The sequence below is a fragment of the Xyrauchen texanus genome, chromosome 5, assembly GCF_025860055.1.
Source record: "Xyrauchen texanus isolate HMW12.3.18 chromosome 5, RBS_HiC_50CHRs, whole genome shotgun sequence".
In the NCBI taxonomy this organism is placed as follows: domain Eukaryota; kingdom Metazoa; phylum Chordata; class Actinopteri; order Cypriniformes; family Catostomidae; genus Xyrauchen; species Xyrauchen texanus.
Genome location: NC_068280.1, coordinates 12,342,540 through 12,360,215, shown reverse-complemented (window position 1 = coordinate 12,360,215; position 17,676 = coordinate 12,342,540). Strand labels below are relative to the sequence as shown.

At 39.3% G+C, this 17,676-nt stretch overlaps 1 protein-coding gene across 1 annotated transcript; it reads left to right on the top strand.

The window, feature by feature from the left end:
- Nucleotides 1-2,516: 2,516 nt before the first annotated feature.
- Nucleotides 2,517-14,781, top strand: LOC127644121 (uncharacterized protein K02A2.6-like). The gene is made up of 3 exons (XM_052127146.1): nucleotides 2,517-2,695; nucleotides 12,436-13,131; nucleotides 13,167-14,781. The coding sequence occupies exons 1-3, from the start codon at nucleotides 2,517-2,519 to the stop codon at nucleotides 14,779-14,781; spliced, it is 2,490 nt and encodes an 829-aa protein (XP_051983106.1).
- Nucleotides 14,782-17,676: the final 2,895 nt, after the last annotated feature.

Below are 17,676 nucleotides of genomic sequence, written 5' to 3'. Positions count from 1 at the left end.
TGAGACACCAACCCTGAAGCTGGACGCTATGGTCCTGAATGAGTCCCCTGTGGCAAGAAACCTAGAAAATATTTTTATAAGTACACTTGTAGTTACATATTCAACTATATACAATAACCAGTCTGTTTTACTTTAATGCACCATATTTGTTTGTTTGCTAGCAATTTTGCAAGCAATTTAACAAAGTTTTGAATCTTCAAAACAAAAGGGTATATGTGTATATGGTTTAAATCACTAGTGTGCCAATAACCAACTGATTATCAAAAGAAAGAGTAACGTTACTACAATTGCTTACAGATAGAGACATGACAGTATCATTTTTAGGTTATAGCAGTTAACCGAGTAACGTTATCACTAGAAAGAGCACTACATATTGCTTACAGATAGAGACATTATCACGTCTGCCAAAATAATATTTTATTTTTTTGGTTAACGTTACAGCAGTTAACTGAGTATCACTAGAAAGAGCACCAACAGTGGTATCCGTACCACACAGTTTGAAAAACATTGCTAGCATAGCGTAAATTAACATATATTTAATATACTGTATTTAACATTTTATATACATTTACTAACCGAAGACAGATGGACAGGCGCTCCGCAGCTGGGATAGAGCGCCTGTATCCTCGCTCCGATGCGGGACAACAGGTCATCAAACTGGGCGCGGGACAAGCGGAAGTACCGCTGAAAGCGGCCGTCATCCAGGCGCAGCTCCTGGAGCAAATGATGAAATTCGCCGAACTGGGAACGCCTCCGGAGGGTCTGGTGGACCCAAGTACGGCGACGACGACCCATACGCCGCTGTTCTGCTCTCCAGAGCAAATACAGAGCGGTGACTCTCTCCACGAATGCTCGATCAACATCAGCCATCTTGTAAAAAGATGGCCGTCAACGGATTTCGCCTCTGACGCGCGTCACGCGCGTAAATTTCGCTTCAAACTTTTGTTTTTTACGCGCGTCAATTTCGCTCTTGACGCGCGAATGGATTCAAAGTGGTCAAGCGTATAACTAGACGCGGTAGGCGCGAATTTGACGCGCTATTCGCGTCCGGTGTGAACGCAGCATAAGGGTTCGCCTTATGCAATTTAAGATTTTACATAGATTTTATTGGACCCCCTCTAGATTATATTGGCCTTAAAGACACACCCACCTGCTGGCGATGCGTTAAGATCAAAGATTTTTGGTTGATGGTTCAGAATTATTTGTGTGACATTTTGGGCACTCAAATTTTACTTTTCCCCTGACTTTGTATTTTGGGCAATTGGGCAGTTATACATTTGGGGGACAAGCATGATGATGGCTGACAAATTATTTTAAGTGGTTAGAAGTCAGACAGAGCGCCACCATTTCCAGAGTGGTGTGTGGAGATGGGAAGGGTGGCGGCTTTTGAGGAGATGACAGATAGAAGGCTGGGGCTAGAGGACTTGTTTTTCAGGAAGTGGGGTTGGTATTTGGAGGTTTTGGGGGACTCTAGGGGAAGGGATGAGGAGAGGGAAGTTTAGTTTAATTATGATTGTTTGTTATATATATCTATATCTATATATATATATATATATATATATATATATACTGTATATATATATATATATATATATATATATATATATATATATATATATATATATATATATATAATTTAATTTTTTTATTTATTTTTTAATTTTTTTATTATTATTTTATGAGACCACAGGGGTGTTCTTTGGGGTTTGGGGAGGGATATTAGTTAGGGTTAAAAGTTAAATGGTGTGTATATGTTGTGTTTTTCTCTGTTGTGTTATTTTTTAATCATTAAAAAAATGTACTTACAAAAAACACTGTGTATGAGCACAAGGATGACGTCCTACAGTGTTTCCTGACCATCAAAGACTCTGGTACCTTTGATACTTCAACTGTCAGAGAGGCTGGGGGCTGTGTGAGAATGCTGGAAGATGAGGATTTCTGTTTTTCCTGACATTGTTTCACAAGATCATGCCATTCATCAAGACTCATCCAGAGGTTCACCGACAGCAATCAAAATATTAGGTAAATAATTATTTATCATTGGCTGACAAAATGTTTATAATGAGACAGTGAATAGGAAATCAAGTTAGGATGATAATGTAGACACAGTTTATTATACACAGTACACGACAGACTAATTGTGGATGGTAAATTGTGTTTTGGATCAGGGACTCCATTCCTTCTGGATCTGTGCAGCAGCAGCCCACAAAGAAACGGAGGACACTAGGACAAGTATAGCAACAGTAGTTGGCTACAGAGATAAGCTGTAAGGGCTTATAGCCCTTTTCACAACTGGCATTATCATGTGTTTTGGTTGATTCGATAACAAGTGGACACCTGGCATTAAAATTATGTATCATTTCATAGGTATGTGATACCATTTTGAGTCATGCCAAGGAGTGGTTCTTTTCACAAAGCACCTCATCGTTACCACTCTGTTGCAAGGAGACTTGTTCCCACAAAACACCCTAAGGTTCCCAGATTCAGAGCTGCAAACCACAGTGGAGGCCTATCCCATGTTGGACAAGGCCAAGCTCAAAACAGAACTATTCCTAATCTATGAGAATGACGATTGTAAAGCTTGCAGTCTGTTCCAGTTTTTCATGGAGAACAAACTTCAGGGCAAGTTCACTAAGACTGTCAGTCTTCTCAAGATTCTCATCACCACACCCATGACAACAGCAGAATCAGAGAGGTGCTTCTCTACTTTAAAGAGTATCAAGACCTTCCTTCAATAATACGGTTACTGAGAAGTTTGCCACTCAGAAGGACAGAAGGGCAAATTTCCTGTACAAATAAGATGTCTGTCAAAAAAAATTTATGCAAACATTTTTCCCACACGGGCATTGGCTCAGAGCCCCACCTTAAAATTTGGGCACCTGACGCCACTGATAACAAGTGGGCGTGTTCTGTCTAGTATTAAAGGAGAAGCAGCACCAAAGCCGAGCGTTTCAGACAGAGGGTCAGAATGAGGGTGGAAATGTTTTTTAAATCATGTTTTAAAATATATGACTGTTTTATAACAAAAACTTTACTAATATATTATAAGTGAACCTAAAAGAACATATTAAAATAATTAAAAAAAAGGCATTTAATGCTGATCAGAAGTGGCATAAATACATACACAGAAATCACAATTCCATTAATAATGTTATGAGATGATGAAGAAATAAATCTGAAACTAATGAAAATATTAATTTATACTTTTAAATATGAAGCTTAATTATGGAATATATGCACTATCACGACAACTGACAAGTTTAAGGCTGCTCTGAAGCTGCATTTTATTTACACAGAACCATCAGAACTGCCTTTGATACTCAGGGCAGAGGTTGGTCAGAAATTTAAAGAAACTTAAAGCAGACTTTTGTGTGTTTGTTTACTTATGAATTTTTGACAGTTGTAGTTTGAATTAACAAGCATTCTCTTAGTCCATTTGAACATTCCTCAATGTACCTCTATGGGTGTAAAGGGATCAGTGGAAAGGAGGAGGCGAGAACCGGCTTGACGATATAAATAATAGATTTAATGATAAACTTAAAAGACAACATAAACACACACATGACAGACATGTCCGTTAACGATCTCTCTCTCCCGCACAATCCCGTGCAGTCGACCTTTATCCCTCATGGAGGCTTAATTAGCCTAATACGGGACCGTGTGTGTAGGATCACGTCCCGGCCCCGATCACGTCCCGGCCCCGCCCTCCGCCCTGCCACAATGGGATTTTTCAGATTTTTGATCGTCTGCTCTGCGATAACCCTAAGTCCAATCAGTTAGAAAAGTCATAGCACACTATTCCAGAACAGTCTGAAAGTCTGTGCCAAGTTTGTTGGATGTTGCTTAAAAGCTCTAGGAGGAGTTAAGCCCCACACACACCGCCGACTTTGTCGTTGGGTGTCGCCAGTATTGTGAGGTCGCTGGTGGGCATTTCTGTTGCTGTCACTCTTATGTTATTGGTGGAATCAGGGCCATAGCTAGTGGGGAAAAAGGTGGCAACGATTCTTGGGTCCCAAAGGTCCAGCGGCCCCACAACAAATTCTAAACTGTATTTTTTATAGGAAATGGGCCCAGAGCAATATACAGTCAGGGGGCCGAGTTTACCTTGCTACGGCCTTGGGTGGAATGCACATCTGGCCATAGTTTTAGAAAATCTGATCACAGATGAGATGTACTGCAGGAAAAACTAAAATATAATTCTAATTTGACATGTAAGCACTTCTCTTGCCTCTAAAAATGAACATTCTGCAAGGGAGAGTGTCTTTATATTACTTGCAGCAGTGCTCAATGCATCATATCATTGACAAGTTGAACGATCTATCACTATATGAATCAAACTCACTCAGAATGCAACAGTTTCAAAGTTTTCCACACATCGTTTTATTATATCCATCCATGTGGTTTCAGACAAATGATACTGAACAGTGAAATCCCTCACAACATTATAATTTCTTTCTTTCCTGCTCTCGGCTCCATTATCTCACAAGAGACAGATGAGCTCCGCTGTCTTCACTCTCATTGGTAGTTGCTCCTGAATGTTGCTCCTTATTTGCATAAAGTTAAACTTTTCTCAACTTTGTTGTGCCACTTACCATGCCCACATCTTGTCATCAACAGTCACTGTCGCTCGTGTCGCTGGAATTCGGTGTGCTCTCACTGATAAGGAATGATTTGTCGCTGTGAGTCGCTGCTGGTGTGAACAGGGTTTTAGTGTTACCTAAATAAAGTTTCTAGAAGAACAATTGCTGTGTCTCGTTTTGAAAGGTGTGTGCTCCAAAGGTCACATTTGTTGGCCGCATACATCACAGAGGCTTTCTCGTTTCAGAAAATAAATTTTGGTATTCAGAATGCGACCTTCTTTCACAGGAATTGGAAGAATGCAGGAGATGTACCCTTTGTTGGCACTCACAACCCACAATTCTTTGTACAAATGCAAACGTACATCATTTCTCTAAGAAAATTATGCATATTTACCTGAAAATATGATGTTCAAATGCAAGTAATGTTGATTCCCAAGTGAAGTGCCTCAGTAGAAAATATATAATATGTAAAATTATACAAATATATAATGTTAAATAAAAGCACAGCTATTTCTATTCTCTCTACATCATTATAATTATAATAAAGTTTTTCTCAGAGATTCCCTTCTCACATAAACACAATCTGTTTAAAGAAGCAACACACAAATTAATGTATTGTTCTTTTACATATTGAATACATCATTCAAACATTCACAGTGTAGGTTGGTAAAATGTATGTGAACCCCTAGGCTACTGACGTCAACAAAATCAAAGTCAGGAGTTGGCAAACCTGGCATCCAATTAATGAAATTAGATTGGAGGTGTGGGTTAGAGCTACTTTGACTTTTTAAAAGCACTCAAACATTTTGAGTTTGCTATTCACAAGAAGCATCTGCTGATGTGTACCATGCCTTGCAAAAAAAGATATAATAAGAACTACGATCAAGAATTGTTGCTTTGCATAAAAATGGTTACAAAGCTATCTTGAAGAGCATATGTATACGACAGATATAAACAATATGGAAAAGGCATGAGGTCCATAGCAGGACACCACAAAAGATGCCGCTGCTTTCCATCAAAAACATTGCTGTGCACCTGACATTTGCCAAAGACCACCTTTACACTCCACAACGCTACTGGGAAAATGTTTTGTGGACTGATAAATCTATGGTAGAATCGTTTGGGAAGAACAAGCAGCATAATGTATGGCTTAAAAAGAATTCTGCATATCAACATGAAAACATCATCCCAATGGTGAAGTACGGTGGAGGGAGCATTATGATTTAATACTGGGACCACTATCACTGAGGGAAAAATGAATTCCCAAGTTTATCAAGATGTCCTACAAGATAATGTCAGGGTGGCTGTGCACCAGCTGAAGCTCAGTAGAAGTTAGGTGATGCAGCAGGAAAATGACCCTAAACATTGAAGTAAATCCACTACAAAATGACTTAAAAACAAAACAAAAAAAATCCACCTTTTGGAGCAGCCCAGTCAGAGCCCAGACTTTAACCCAATAAAGATGCTGTGGAATGACCTCAAGAGAACCTTTCACACCACACATCCTAAGAATATGGCTGAGCTGAAGCAGTTCTGCAAGGAAGAATGGTCCAAAATTCCTTCTGAACGTTGTGCAGGTCTAATCCGCATCTACCGGAAACACTTGGTTGATATCATTGCTCCCGAAGGAGGATTGACCAGTTATTGAATCCAAGGGTTCACTTACTTTTTCCACAGCACTGTGAATGTTTAATGGGATGTGTTCAATAAAGACATGAAACATTATAATTGTTTGTGTGTTGTTAGTTTAAGCACATTGTGTTTGTCTATACTTGTTACTTTGATGAAGATGAGATCACATTTTAGGAGAAATTAATGCAGAAAACAAAAAAAGATTTTCAACATGGGGTGATCAATGAACACAAAGGACAACGTTTGGGTAAAGTGAGTTAAATTAGGACAGATTTTGACAAATCATGTAGAGCAGCATTAAAATGCCCATGCATTTTATTCTCAAATTCACAAAGTACTGTTTACGGTATCAGTGGCGGCTGCTGGTCTTTCAAAGAGGGGAAGCTCATTTTCGGCCTACATTATAAACTTATTTACCCTATTTTTTGCACTAAATCAATCTTAGGTGTTGATCTGCCCTGCTGTTTAATTCTAATTTTTTCCTCGTAAGGAAGACATTCAAATGGCTTCGCCAAAATCAGGTCGACAATATTAGCGCCGTCTGCCATCGTGCGCAGTTTCACCCGTACGACGCTAGCCTAGCCTACTGTATGAATGAATGAATGAACGAACGAACGAATGAACGAACGGCTCTAAAACAAAATATATTAAACTTGGTAAAACTGAAACAAGGAATGTGGTGTATAATTGTGTGAAATGTATTATGCAAATTGACTAGCAATTTCAGCCAAACAAATATAAAGAAATAGGTTGCAGCAGCTTGTCTTTCGACTACACTTGAGAAATCCGCGATGGGACTGAGCTTGAAATAGCTTCAGTGACTTCTTATAGTACAGATTCAGCTGTCAATCAAAAGGAGATGCAGTCTTTCGACAGATCCTCCAATCATCACGCTGAAGCCCGGAGTCCGGGCCAGCCCACTCCTCATTCACCCCCAGAGACGCTGAGCGTCCGTGGGCGGGACATAATCGCAGCATTTATCCAATGACCGTCTATTTTCGAAGCACTGAAAAAAACTGTTCAGAGCAGCCCCATTGAAGTCAATGGACGCTCGGCTTCAACAGAGAAATGCACTGACGCTTCACGGGAATGTATAGAAATCGAGTCAGCCGACCTGCTATATGTAATGTAGCTGATTCTGAACGAACTCGTCTTCGAGATGAACGTGTTCTAACGCATTTTTAGTCAATAAATTGTTTACACAATAGTACATATTTGACCATTATTTTTTGGACATTATAGGGGAAGCTGAGCTTCCCTTGCAGTCTTAAAGAAATCCCCACTGTCATATTCTATGTTAAAAATATGTCACACAAAAAATTTATATTCACATCACATGTCTCAAATTTCATATTTCAAGAATGGTCTTGAAGTTGTGATGGAAATGACATCATTGATCAAATGAGTGACAGTCCTAATTTATGTAAAAATTAATACAATAAATGAATGAATGAACGTTACACTTATATAGCACTTTTCTGACACTACACTCAAAGCACTTTACACCGTGAACAGGGGTCTCCCCAAAACAACCACCAGTGTGCAGCATCCACCCGGATGATGCGACGGCAGCCATAGTGCACCAGTACGCTCACCACACACCAGCTATTGGTGGAGAGGAGAGAGTAGATTAGAGACAATTAGCGGATGGGGATTATTAGGAGGCCATGATTGAGAAGGCTTATCATTGGTTTTAAAATGTAATTAATAATTGTATGACAGTCTTTTATATTTTAATATTCAAAGCAAGATTTAAGCAAAACAAAAGTGTTATCTCTCACATCAGTTAGACTCCCCAGAATAATATTTTTTGTTGTTTATTGGTTGTGTTCATTGATTGCCTCTTATTCAAACAGCCATGTAGTTCACTGTTTATTGATGAGTTGTAACCTAAGTAAGTGCCTCCTGCTATGTGAAGTGGCCCTGTATGCATGGATTATTAAATCATTAAAAAATCAATACCTTTTCTATAAATGTAAAATATAAACATAAAATGATGCAGTTTTTATCCGTTCAGATCAGTTTATTATATAATTCAAATCAATCTCAAATCAATTGTTATTCATCCAACAAAATCAGCAGATTAAATAGCCTAGTTATTGATCTATTATGCATTTCATATCACATATTATCAATAATTTAATATTAATATTTTGTTTTCACTTAAAGTCATTAAGCTCTTTGAGGCTGTGTTACAAAGTTTAAATAAAATGCAGCTGCATTCAACCTTAAGAACACATAGAAGACATTTGTACAATAACGCCCCCTCGTGGCCAGTATTTGATAAAAGGGACCTTTGTGCAGAAGAAGAGATTTTCAGAATCTAATATTACTACAAATAACTCATTATATAAAATAGACTTGACCTTTATATATACATATATATGACATCACAGACACTTACAGACACATTCAGAGAATTTACAGCCAAGAAGCTTCAATCCAATCAGATTTTGAGCATTCTATTTGAACTTATGTTTGTTGCCGTTTTAAAACACTTTAAAGCATTTGGAGAACAATACACTTCCATTTTATCAAATAAATTGATGGATTATCAACAGTCACTACTTTCACAGAGATGTAATCAAAATATAAGTTAAACTATATGAATTATACTGAGCAGTAGAGGAATATATGGGTCATTGATTTTGTCTGTTGTGAACTTTCACCTCTTGAGGGCACTGGAAGCATATGGAAAACTAAAAATGACACTAGACGATGAAGCAAAAGCATTGCCTTAAAGTAAATTGCAGTGAATTCCAAGTGACGTCAGCTTATTTCCCGAAATGATGCCCATTTCCTGATTTGGGTGTTAATATAATTTGTGAGGATGAATGCATTGTCTTACAGAAGCCATGACAAATATTGCTTTACAGAAGCCATCATCCATCCATCCATCCATCCATCCATCTATCTATCTATCTATCTGAGAGAGTTCTTTAAGAGCACACAGGCTGTAAGGCAGATGAATGGAGAGAGACATGGAATGACTCATTCTTGGTGGCCATCTTGAGAGGGATGGTATGTGTGAGTGTCCCAGGGCACAACACTGGATCTGTTCTGGTTTATTTTTGAAAATAGGCTGACGCAGGAAGTACAACAAAGAGAGAAAGAGTTAGCAAGGGTGAGACAAGATGAGAAAGGGTGGAGAAGGTGCAGAGGCAGGAATTAAACAAAAGATTGAGAATGACGAAAACAGCAGCAGAGACGTAGACAAGCTGATGCAGAGAAAAATAGTCTGCGTAAAGTGGAGGAAGATGTAGCAGTGAGGGACGAAACAGAGATAGGACTTTATAAGGAAAGAAGGAAGAAGACATGAATATTTGAAATGCTCATAATAATGAAAAATGTAACAAAGATACATAAGCAGTAAACAATTCTAGGCTTAATAATAAGCACTTCACAAACAAAAAGTGGAGAAAGAAGAGATTGTAAAAACTGAGAATTAATGTGGATCAGTCACAAAAAGCTCAAATTAACTTTAAAGATAGTGATGTATTTCATTTGTAAGATATAAAAGATATGTTTGTTTTAAAGAATATGTCATTTAAAGGAATATTCCGGGTTCAATTCTAGTTAAACTTAATCGACATAATTTGTACCATAATGATTATTACCAAAAAATGAATTTCAACTCCTCCCCCTTTTCTTAAATAAATGCAAGAATCTGTGTTACAGTGAGTCACTAACAATGGAAGTGAATGGGGACAATCTGTAAACATGAAAATACACAGTGTAATAAAACCCCTTACCTTCTTCTAAATTTTACAACTTCATTGCCATGACGATGTAATGTCAACAAGCCCTAAAAATTACGATTTAAAAATTTTTACAGCTCAAATAATGCATGAGTTTAAACAGAAGAATTCATGTTAGTGCTTTTATTAATTTTAAGCGTCACATTTCTGCCTTTAAACACGCCAAAAATGTATCCCATTCACTTCCATTGTAAGTGCCTCACTGTAACCTCGATTTTTCCTTTTTTTAAAGAAAAGGAGGGAATACATTTTTGTTTTAATCAACCTTAAGTACAAATGCTGTCAATTGAGCTTAACCTGTATTGAACCCAGAATATTCCTAGACATATTAATAAACAGCGAAGGATAGCATGCACCAATATGTACCAAAATACAGATAAAGGAGAAGACAGTGGCATATTTATCTTGATATAGTCTTGTTTATCAAGCACAACAGAAGGTCAATGGATTTCTGAATCTATTGAAAGTAGTCTGTGGTAAAGGTTTTTGATATTCACTGCAGATTATATTAAATGTTGTTTAAGCAACTGTTTATAAAAATGTTTTAACCAAACATCTGACATCACACAAATGTGCACAGTAAGTTGATCTGTGACTACAGCTTTATTCATTAAAGTGCTGGTGGGGAAATGTGCTGTTATTAAGGAGCACTAAATAGTCACCGTCAATTACCAATGTAGGCCTAGAGCAATTTACACATTACCAGAAGCCAGGATTAGACTGATATAAAAATTATCTGGACACTTTACCCAGGTAGTTAACAGTCAAATGTTATTCAGAAATGAAACCTACCAAAGTAGGTAACAAATAAAAATAAACACAAACCTTTTTCATCCATCCGTTTCATTTCATCCATCCAGATTTTTTGTTAAAATGTATATATGCTGTGGCCACAAATAGTATTTGGACACTTAAAGGAACTATATGTAACACTGACATCAAGCGTTTAAAATGTGTTCTGCAGACTAACTTCTAAATATTGGAGAGAGTTGTCTCCCCAGCAACCTCCTCCCCAGACTCGAAGCTCACGCAGGTTGCCAGGTTGAGGACACGTAATAGGAACAAGCAAACTAATAATGGCAGACTACGAGCATTACGCTGTAAATTGATAAGCAAATGTATATGTTTGCAATGTTTTTATTGTTTGCAAATTATAAACCAGCTCATGTGGATTTTTTATAACTGTCAATGTTAGCAAGATGTATTGTTGGTATGGCTGCAGCGCGCTGTTTGCCAGCCAACGTGTTTAATATCTGGCATCCCGGTGTGTTGAAACGTTATTGGGAAGTGGACAGTTGGCGGTATCACACAGGCCAAAACAGACATTTTAAAGTACAGTATTGGCTTTGAAACCAAATAAAAAAAAACAAATAATAATAATAATAAAATTTAAAAAAAGTACAGTACTAGCTGTAGCATTGTTTTCGGATAAGTCAGTATTTCAACTTAGCATTTCTCCTAAATCTCTGATAACATAGCCTATTATGATAATTTCATGCTTTACAGTAAATATATTACATATTGCTCCTTTAAGTCACAATTAAAAATGTCTGAAAGTTATTGCATTCCATAACAAAATAACAAATTATGTTAGAGCATTTCTCAATGTCATCTCAACAGTCATTTTTGCAATGATTGTTATCACCAACTGGGTCGCGTGACGCCATGCGAAGTTCGGACGTGTGAACGGCGAGCTCTGCACACTTTGCTAGTTTTAATACTTTTTATGTCCTAAACGGTGAAATTCGATACACCCTGATCCTTAACTATAGGAAGACATTATGTCAAATAATTAAAATCCTCAGGCTCTGGAGACATTAAGAGGGCTTTGACACTGAGGGGTTCGCTGCGCTCCGATTCTGAGTGTGATTGTTCCGGTGCCCCTGCAGCATTGGTCTGGTTTCACACTCACTTGATTCTATCGAACCCCGGTCCATTTGCTTTCATCTTACGTCATCACAAACACGCATGGTGAACACAACGCGACTCATCATACTATCATTTTTGTTGTTGTTTTGATTATATTATGCACAGCAGAGTGAACGACAACTGCGTATGTGCGCTTCATGGCGTGACGCCGATTTCACACTGCACGCGTTAGCAGCGCGTATTTTTTTCGGCACCCATGTTAACAGATTAGAGCATTCACATCGCACGCAGAGGAGGCGCGGCAGCGCGTAGCAGGAGCAGAGCAGGAGCAGCAGTGCCGCGATCGTTTCGGCATCCTGTCTATTTTTGCCGCGCGGATTACGCTGAATTAAAGTGACAATGCATTCATTGATCATGGCAAATGTGATATATGCACTTAATATGCCTGCGCACTAGAGGGCGCTCTAGTTCACCCCCTGTATTGGTTGTGTTAAATTGATGAAGGTCATTTGATTGACTGTTTAAAACACAATAGATATCATCAATGTGCTTTTGGTAACTGCTGTGTATTTTTGCTGTTATATCCTTGTCTTCAGAGAAGGACTGGGCTTGCTAAAAGTTATTGAGGCTACAGTGTCACTCAAACCACAGTTCCAGCCACGATTTTGTCACGCACGCAATGTACCCTACGCACTGAAACCGAAAGTGGAGGCAGAATTAAATCGTCTATTGGAGCTGGGGGTCATCTCCCCTGTAACATGCAGCGAATGGGCTACCCCTATCGTACCAGTGGTAAAAAGGAATGGGGATGTGAGGATTTGTGGAGACTTCAAAGTAACAGTGAATCCAGCCCTTTGTGTTGATCGTTACCCGATTCCACGAATAGAGGACTTATTCTCATCATTGGCAGGGGGTCAACGTTTCACCAAACTGGATCTCTCAAATGCTTACTTACAAGTGCCTTTAGCAGAAAGCTCACGCAAATGTCTCACTATCACCTCGTCGAAAGGGCTGTTCTGTTACAATCGTTTACCATTCGGCATCGCTTCGGCTCCTGCAATTTTTCAAAGGGCAATGGATCAGATCTTACAAGGTCTTTCCAATGTTCATTGCTATTTAGATGATATATTAGTGATGGGGTCAAATGACGAGCAGCATCTAAAAAATGTAGAGGCAGTCCTCAGCCGTCTGGATGAGTTTGGGCTATGTGTCCAACGTGAGAAGTGTGAATTCTTTAAAGATTCGCTGGAGTATTTGGGGCACAAATTGAAAGGGAGGCACTTGGAATTGTCTTTGTAGTACGAAAATTCTACCAATATCTGTACGGGCGGAAGTTTACATTGCTCACGGACCACCGTCCGCTGACAACAATTTTCAGTCCAACGAAAGCTATTCCATCTATGGCTGCGGCCCGTATGCAGCGCTGGGCTTTGTTGTTGGCAGCATATGACTACGATATCCAGTACAGAGTTGGTGCACACCACGGTAATGCGGACGGTCTATCACGTCTACCTCTGCAAAACGCATCTCAGGTTAAGCTGGACACAGTGGAGTTGCTTCAAGTCAAGCATCTGGATTCTTTGCCAGTGCTGTGTTCAGATGTTTGTAAAGAAACAAGGTCTGACGCCACTATGTCACAAGTAATGGAGATGGTGGCAACGGGACAGTTTTCACAAGTCACAGATGCAAATAATGTGCTCGCCCCGTATGTGAACAGGAAAGATGAGTTGACTACACAACAGGGTTGCCTCATGTGGGGTTGGAGAGTTGTTATTCCTCCTAAACTGAGATCCAGGGTACTGGCAGAGCTGCACACTGGGCATCCGGGTATCGTAAGGATGAAGGCAGTTGCTCGGAGCTATGTCTGGTGGCCTGGCATTGATGCCCAAATTGAACAATTGTCAAAAACCTGTCACTCATGCCAAACGACGCAAAAAGCTCCTGGTCCCTCACCATTACACCCTTGGAAGTGGCTGGAATCACCTTGGCAGCGAATACATGTGGACTTTGCAGGTCCATTTGAAGGACACATGTACTTGGTAGTCGTGGATGCTTACTCCAAGTGGCCAGAGGTGTGCGTGATGGAGTCAACTACATCTACCAAGACCATTCAGGTGCTGAGAGGATTATTTAGTCGTTATGGACTCCCAGAAGTGCTGGTTAGTGATAACGGACCTCAGTTCACCTCGGAGGAGTTCCAGACATTTCTCAAGTCTAATGGAGTGACACACACACGTTCTGCACCTTTTCACCCAGCTACGAACGGCTTGGCTGAACGCTTGGTCCAGACATTTAAGTGGGCACTACGTTGTTCTAAGGGGCCAACTTCGATTCAACAAAGGCTGGACACCTTTCTACTGGCGTATCGAAACACTCCACACGCCACCACAAAGGAATCACCTGCCATGTTGTTTCTGCACCGCAGGTTGCGTTCTCGCTTGGATTTGTTAAAGCCTAATGTTGCCTCTGTGGTGGAAAAAGCACAAATCAAACTGTGCCAGCAGCGTCAAGTGCATGCTAAAGACAGAACATTTTCTGTGGGTGACAAAGTATTGGTGCGTGATTATAGGAGGGGAAAGAAGTGGACACCTGGTGTTGTTTCAGTAAAGACAGGCCCGGTATCATACACTGTCGATGTGGGATTTTCAGTTCACTGGAGACGTCATGTTGATCAGATGTTGGCACGTCTAACTGACTGTAACAACGGAAATGAGACGGGACCGGAGGTCATGGAGGTTCCTGAGGGGAATCTGACAGATCCTTGTGAATATCCCAGGTCAGAAGAAACTTCACCGCCTAGTCTCGATCCAATCCAGACTGGGTCAGCACAACCTGTTGATTCATTCTCAAGTGAAACTGGTGAAGTGTTACGCACTCCACACAAAGAGTCGAGGAGATACCCGGAACGTACCATTAAGCCCCCGATACGGTTTAGCCCTTAAGGTTTACCTTGGTGGTATAAGTTGATTCTTTTGTATTCATTTGGACAGTCATGGCACTGGGGTTAGGTAAAAGAATAAGTACAACACAGTTCACTGAATGATTATAGTGTTCAATCACAGATGTTCTATATTTTTGGCATCACTCTAAGTACTGTATTAGACAGGAGTATAATTGTGTCAAGCTTGTTATAGATTAACATATATATAGAGAGAGAGAGATGTAAAAAAAAAAAAAGGTTACACTGTTCATGTTCTATTTAAGTGTATATGTAACAATGTTACTATGTGGGGAGGAATATGTGATATATGCACTTAATATGCCTGCGCACTAGAGGGCGCTCTAGTTCACCCCCTGTATTGGCTATGTTAAACATGAAGAAAATTGAGTTCCCAAGTAAACAGAAAATGAATCAACACAGCAATCGTCTCTGCTTCTCATTGTGTTATTAAAGACAAGGATATAACAGCAAAAATACACAGCAGTTACCAAAAGCGCATTGATGATATCTATTGTGTTTTAAACAGTCAATCAAATGACCTTCATCAATTTAAAAAGAAAACAAATGTCCAAAAACAAACTTGTTGCCCAAACTACAAAAACAAGTTTAAATAGTTTATACTGCCAGTTTAGTTTAAGTTAGATTAATTTAATGTATATACACATAACTAATATATATATATATATATATATATATATATATATATATATATATATATATATATATATATAGGGGCCTATATATATATATATATATATATATATATATATATATATATATAGGGGCCTATATATATATATATATATATATATATATATATAGGGGCCTATATATATATATATATATATATATATATATATATATATATATATATATATATATACACAGTGGGTACGGAAAGTATTCAGACCCCTTAAATTTTTCACTCTTTGTTATATTGCAGCCATTTGCTAAAATCATATAAGTTCATTTTTTTCCTCATTATTGTACACACAGCACCCCATATTGACAGAAAAACACAGAATTGTTGACATTTTTGCACATTTATTAAAAAAGAAAAACTGAAATATCACATGGTGCTAAGTATTCAGACCCTTTGTTCAGTATTTAGTAGAAGCACCCTTTTGATCTAATACAGCCATGAGTCTTTTTGGGAAAGATGCAACAAGTTTTTCACATCTGGATTTGGGTATCCTCTGCCATTCCTCCTTGCAGATCCTCTCCAGTTCTGTCAGGTTGGATGGTAAACGTTGGTGGACAGCCATTTTCAGGTCTCTCCAGAGATGCTCAATTGGGTTTAAGTCAGGGCTCTGGCTGGGCCATTCAAGAACAGTCACGGAGTTGTTGTGAAGCCACTCCTTCGTTATTTTAGCGGTGTGCTTAGGGTCATTGTCTTGTTGGAAGGTGAACCTTCGGCCCAGTCTGAGGTCCAGAGCACTCTGGAGAAGGTTTTCGTCCAGGATATCCCTGTACTTGGTCGCATTCATCTTTCCCTCGATTGCAACCAGTCGTCCTGTCCCTGCAGCTGAAAAACACCCCCACAGCATGATGCTGCCACCACCATACTTCACTGTTGAGACTGTATTGGACAGGTGATGAGCAGTGCCTGGTTTTCTCCACACATACCGCTTAGAATTAAGGCCAAAAGTTCTATCTTGGTCTCATCAGACCAGAGAATCTTATTTATCACCATCTTGGAGTCCTTCAGGTGTTTTTTAGCAAACTCCATGCAGGCTTTCATGTGTCTTGCACTGAGGAGAGGCTTCCGTCGGGCCACTCTGCCATAAAGCCCCGACTGGTGGATGGCTGCAGTGATGGTTGACTTACTATAACTTTCTCCCATCTCCCGACTGCATCTCTGGAGCTCAGCCACAGTGATCTTTGGGTTCTTCTTTACCTCTCTCACCAAGGCTCTTCTCCCCCGATAGCTCAGTTTGGCCGGACGGCCAGCTCTAGGAAGGGTTCTGGTCGTCCCAAACGTCTTCCATTTAAGGATTATGGAGGCCACTGTGCTCTTATGAACCTTAAGGGCAGCAGACATTTTTTTGTAACCTTGGCCAGATCTGTGCCTTGCCACAATTCTGTCTCTGAGCTCTTCAGGCAGTTCCTTTGACCTCATGATTCTCATTTGCTCTGACATGCACTGTGAGCTGTAAGGTCTTATATAGACAGGTGTGTGGCTTTCCTAATCAAGTCCAATCAGTATAATCAAACACAGCTGGACTCAATTGAAGGTGTAGAACCATCTCAAGGATGATCAGAAGAAATGGACAGCACCTGAGTTAAATATATGAGTGTCACAGCAAAGGGTCTGAATACTTAGGACCATGTGATATTTCAGTTTTTCTTTTTTAATAAATGTGCAAAAATGTCAACAATTCTGTGTTTTTCTGTCAATATGGGGTGCTGTTTGTACAATAATGAGGAAAAAAAATGAACTTAAATGATTTTAGCAAATGGCTGCAATATAACAAAGAGTGAAAAATTTAAGGGGGTCTGAATACTTTCCGTACCCACTGTATATTGTCATAAGGATGCCATGCTGATATCATGCTGACAATCATAAACAAAAGCACGTGGTGTCACAGCCGGCATGGTCGAGTCGGAGTTCGGCGACAAGATGGTAATATGCACCATATTCTCTCCTTCGTCGGTTCATGGAGTGAACCCAAAGTCTGCGTCTTTTCCGTAGTCTTCGTAATAGCAAATACAGCGCAATGGCCTTCCTTCTATCAACAACTCGCACTACACGGTCAACAAAAACAAAGATGAACCAAAAGTTATATAATATTATATTAATATTATTATAATAATAATATAATATAAATGTATTTGAAAACGAAATAAAGCAATGCCAACTTACCCATAGCCTACTTTGTCTGTAAACACGCCGCGC

Excerpts from the sequence above, each read along its gene's own strand:
- LOC127644121 (XM_052127146.1), top strand. The coding sequence starts at position 2,517 with ATGTTGGACAAGGCCAAGCTCAAAACAGAACTATTCCTAATCTATGAG. Across the intron at positions 2,696-12,435 it reads ACAACAGCAGAATCAGAGAG|AGAAGGACTGGGCTTGCTAA; the intron begins GTGCTTCTCTAC and ends CCTTGTCTTCAG. Across the intron at positions 13,132-13,166 it reads GGGAGGCACTTGGAATTGTC|GCGGAAGTTTACATTGCTCA; the intron begins TTTGTAGTACGA and ends ATATCTGTACGG.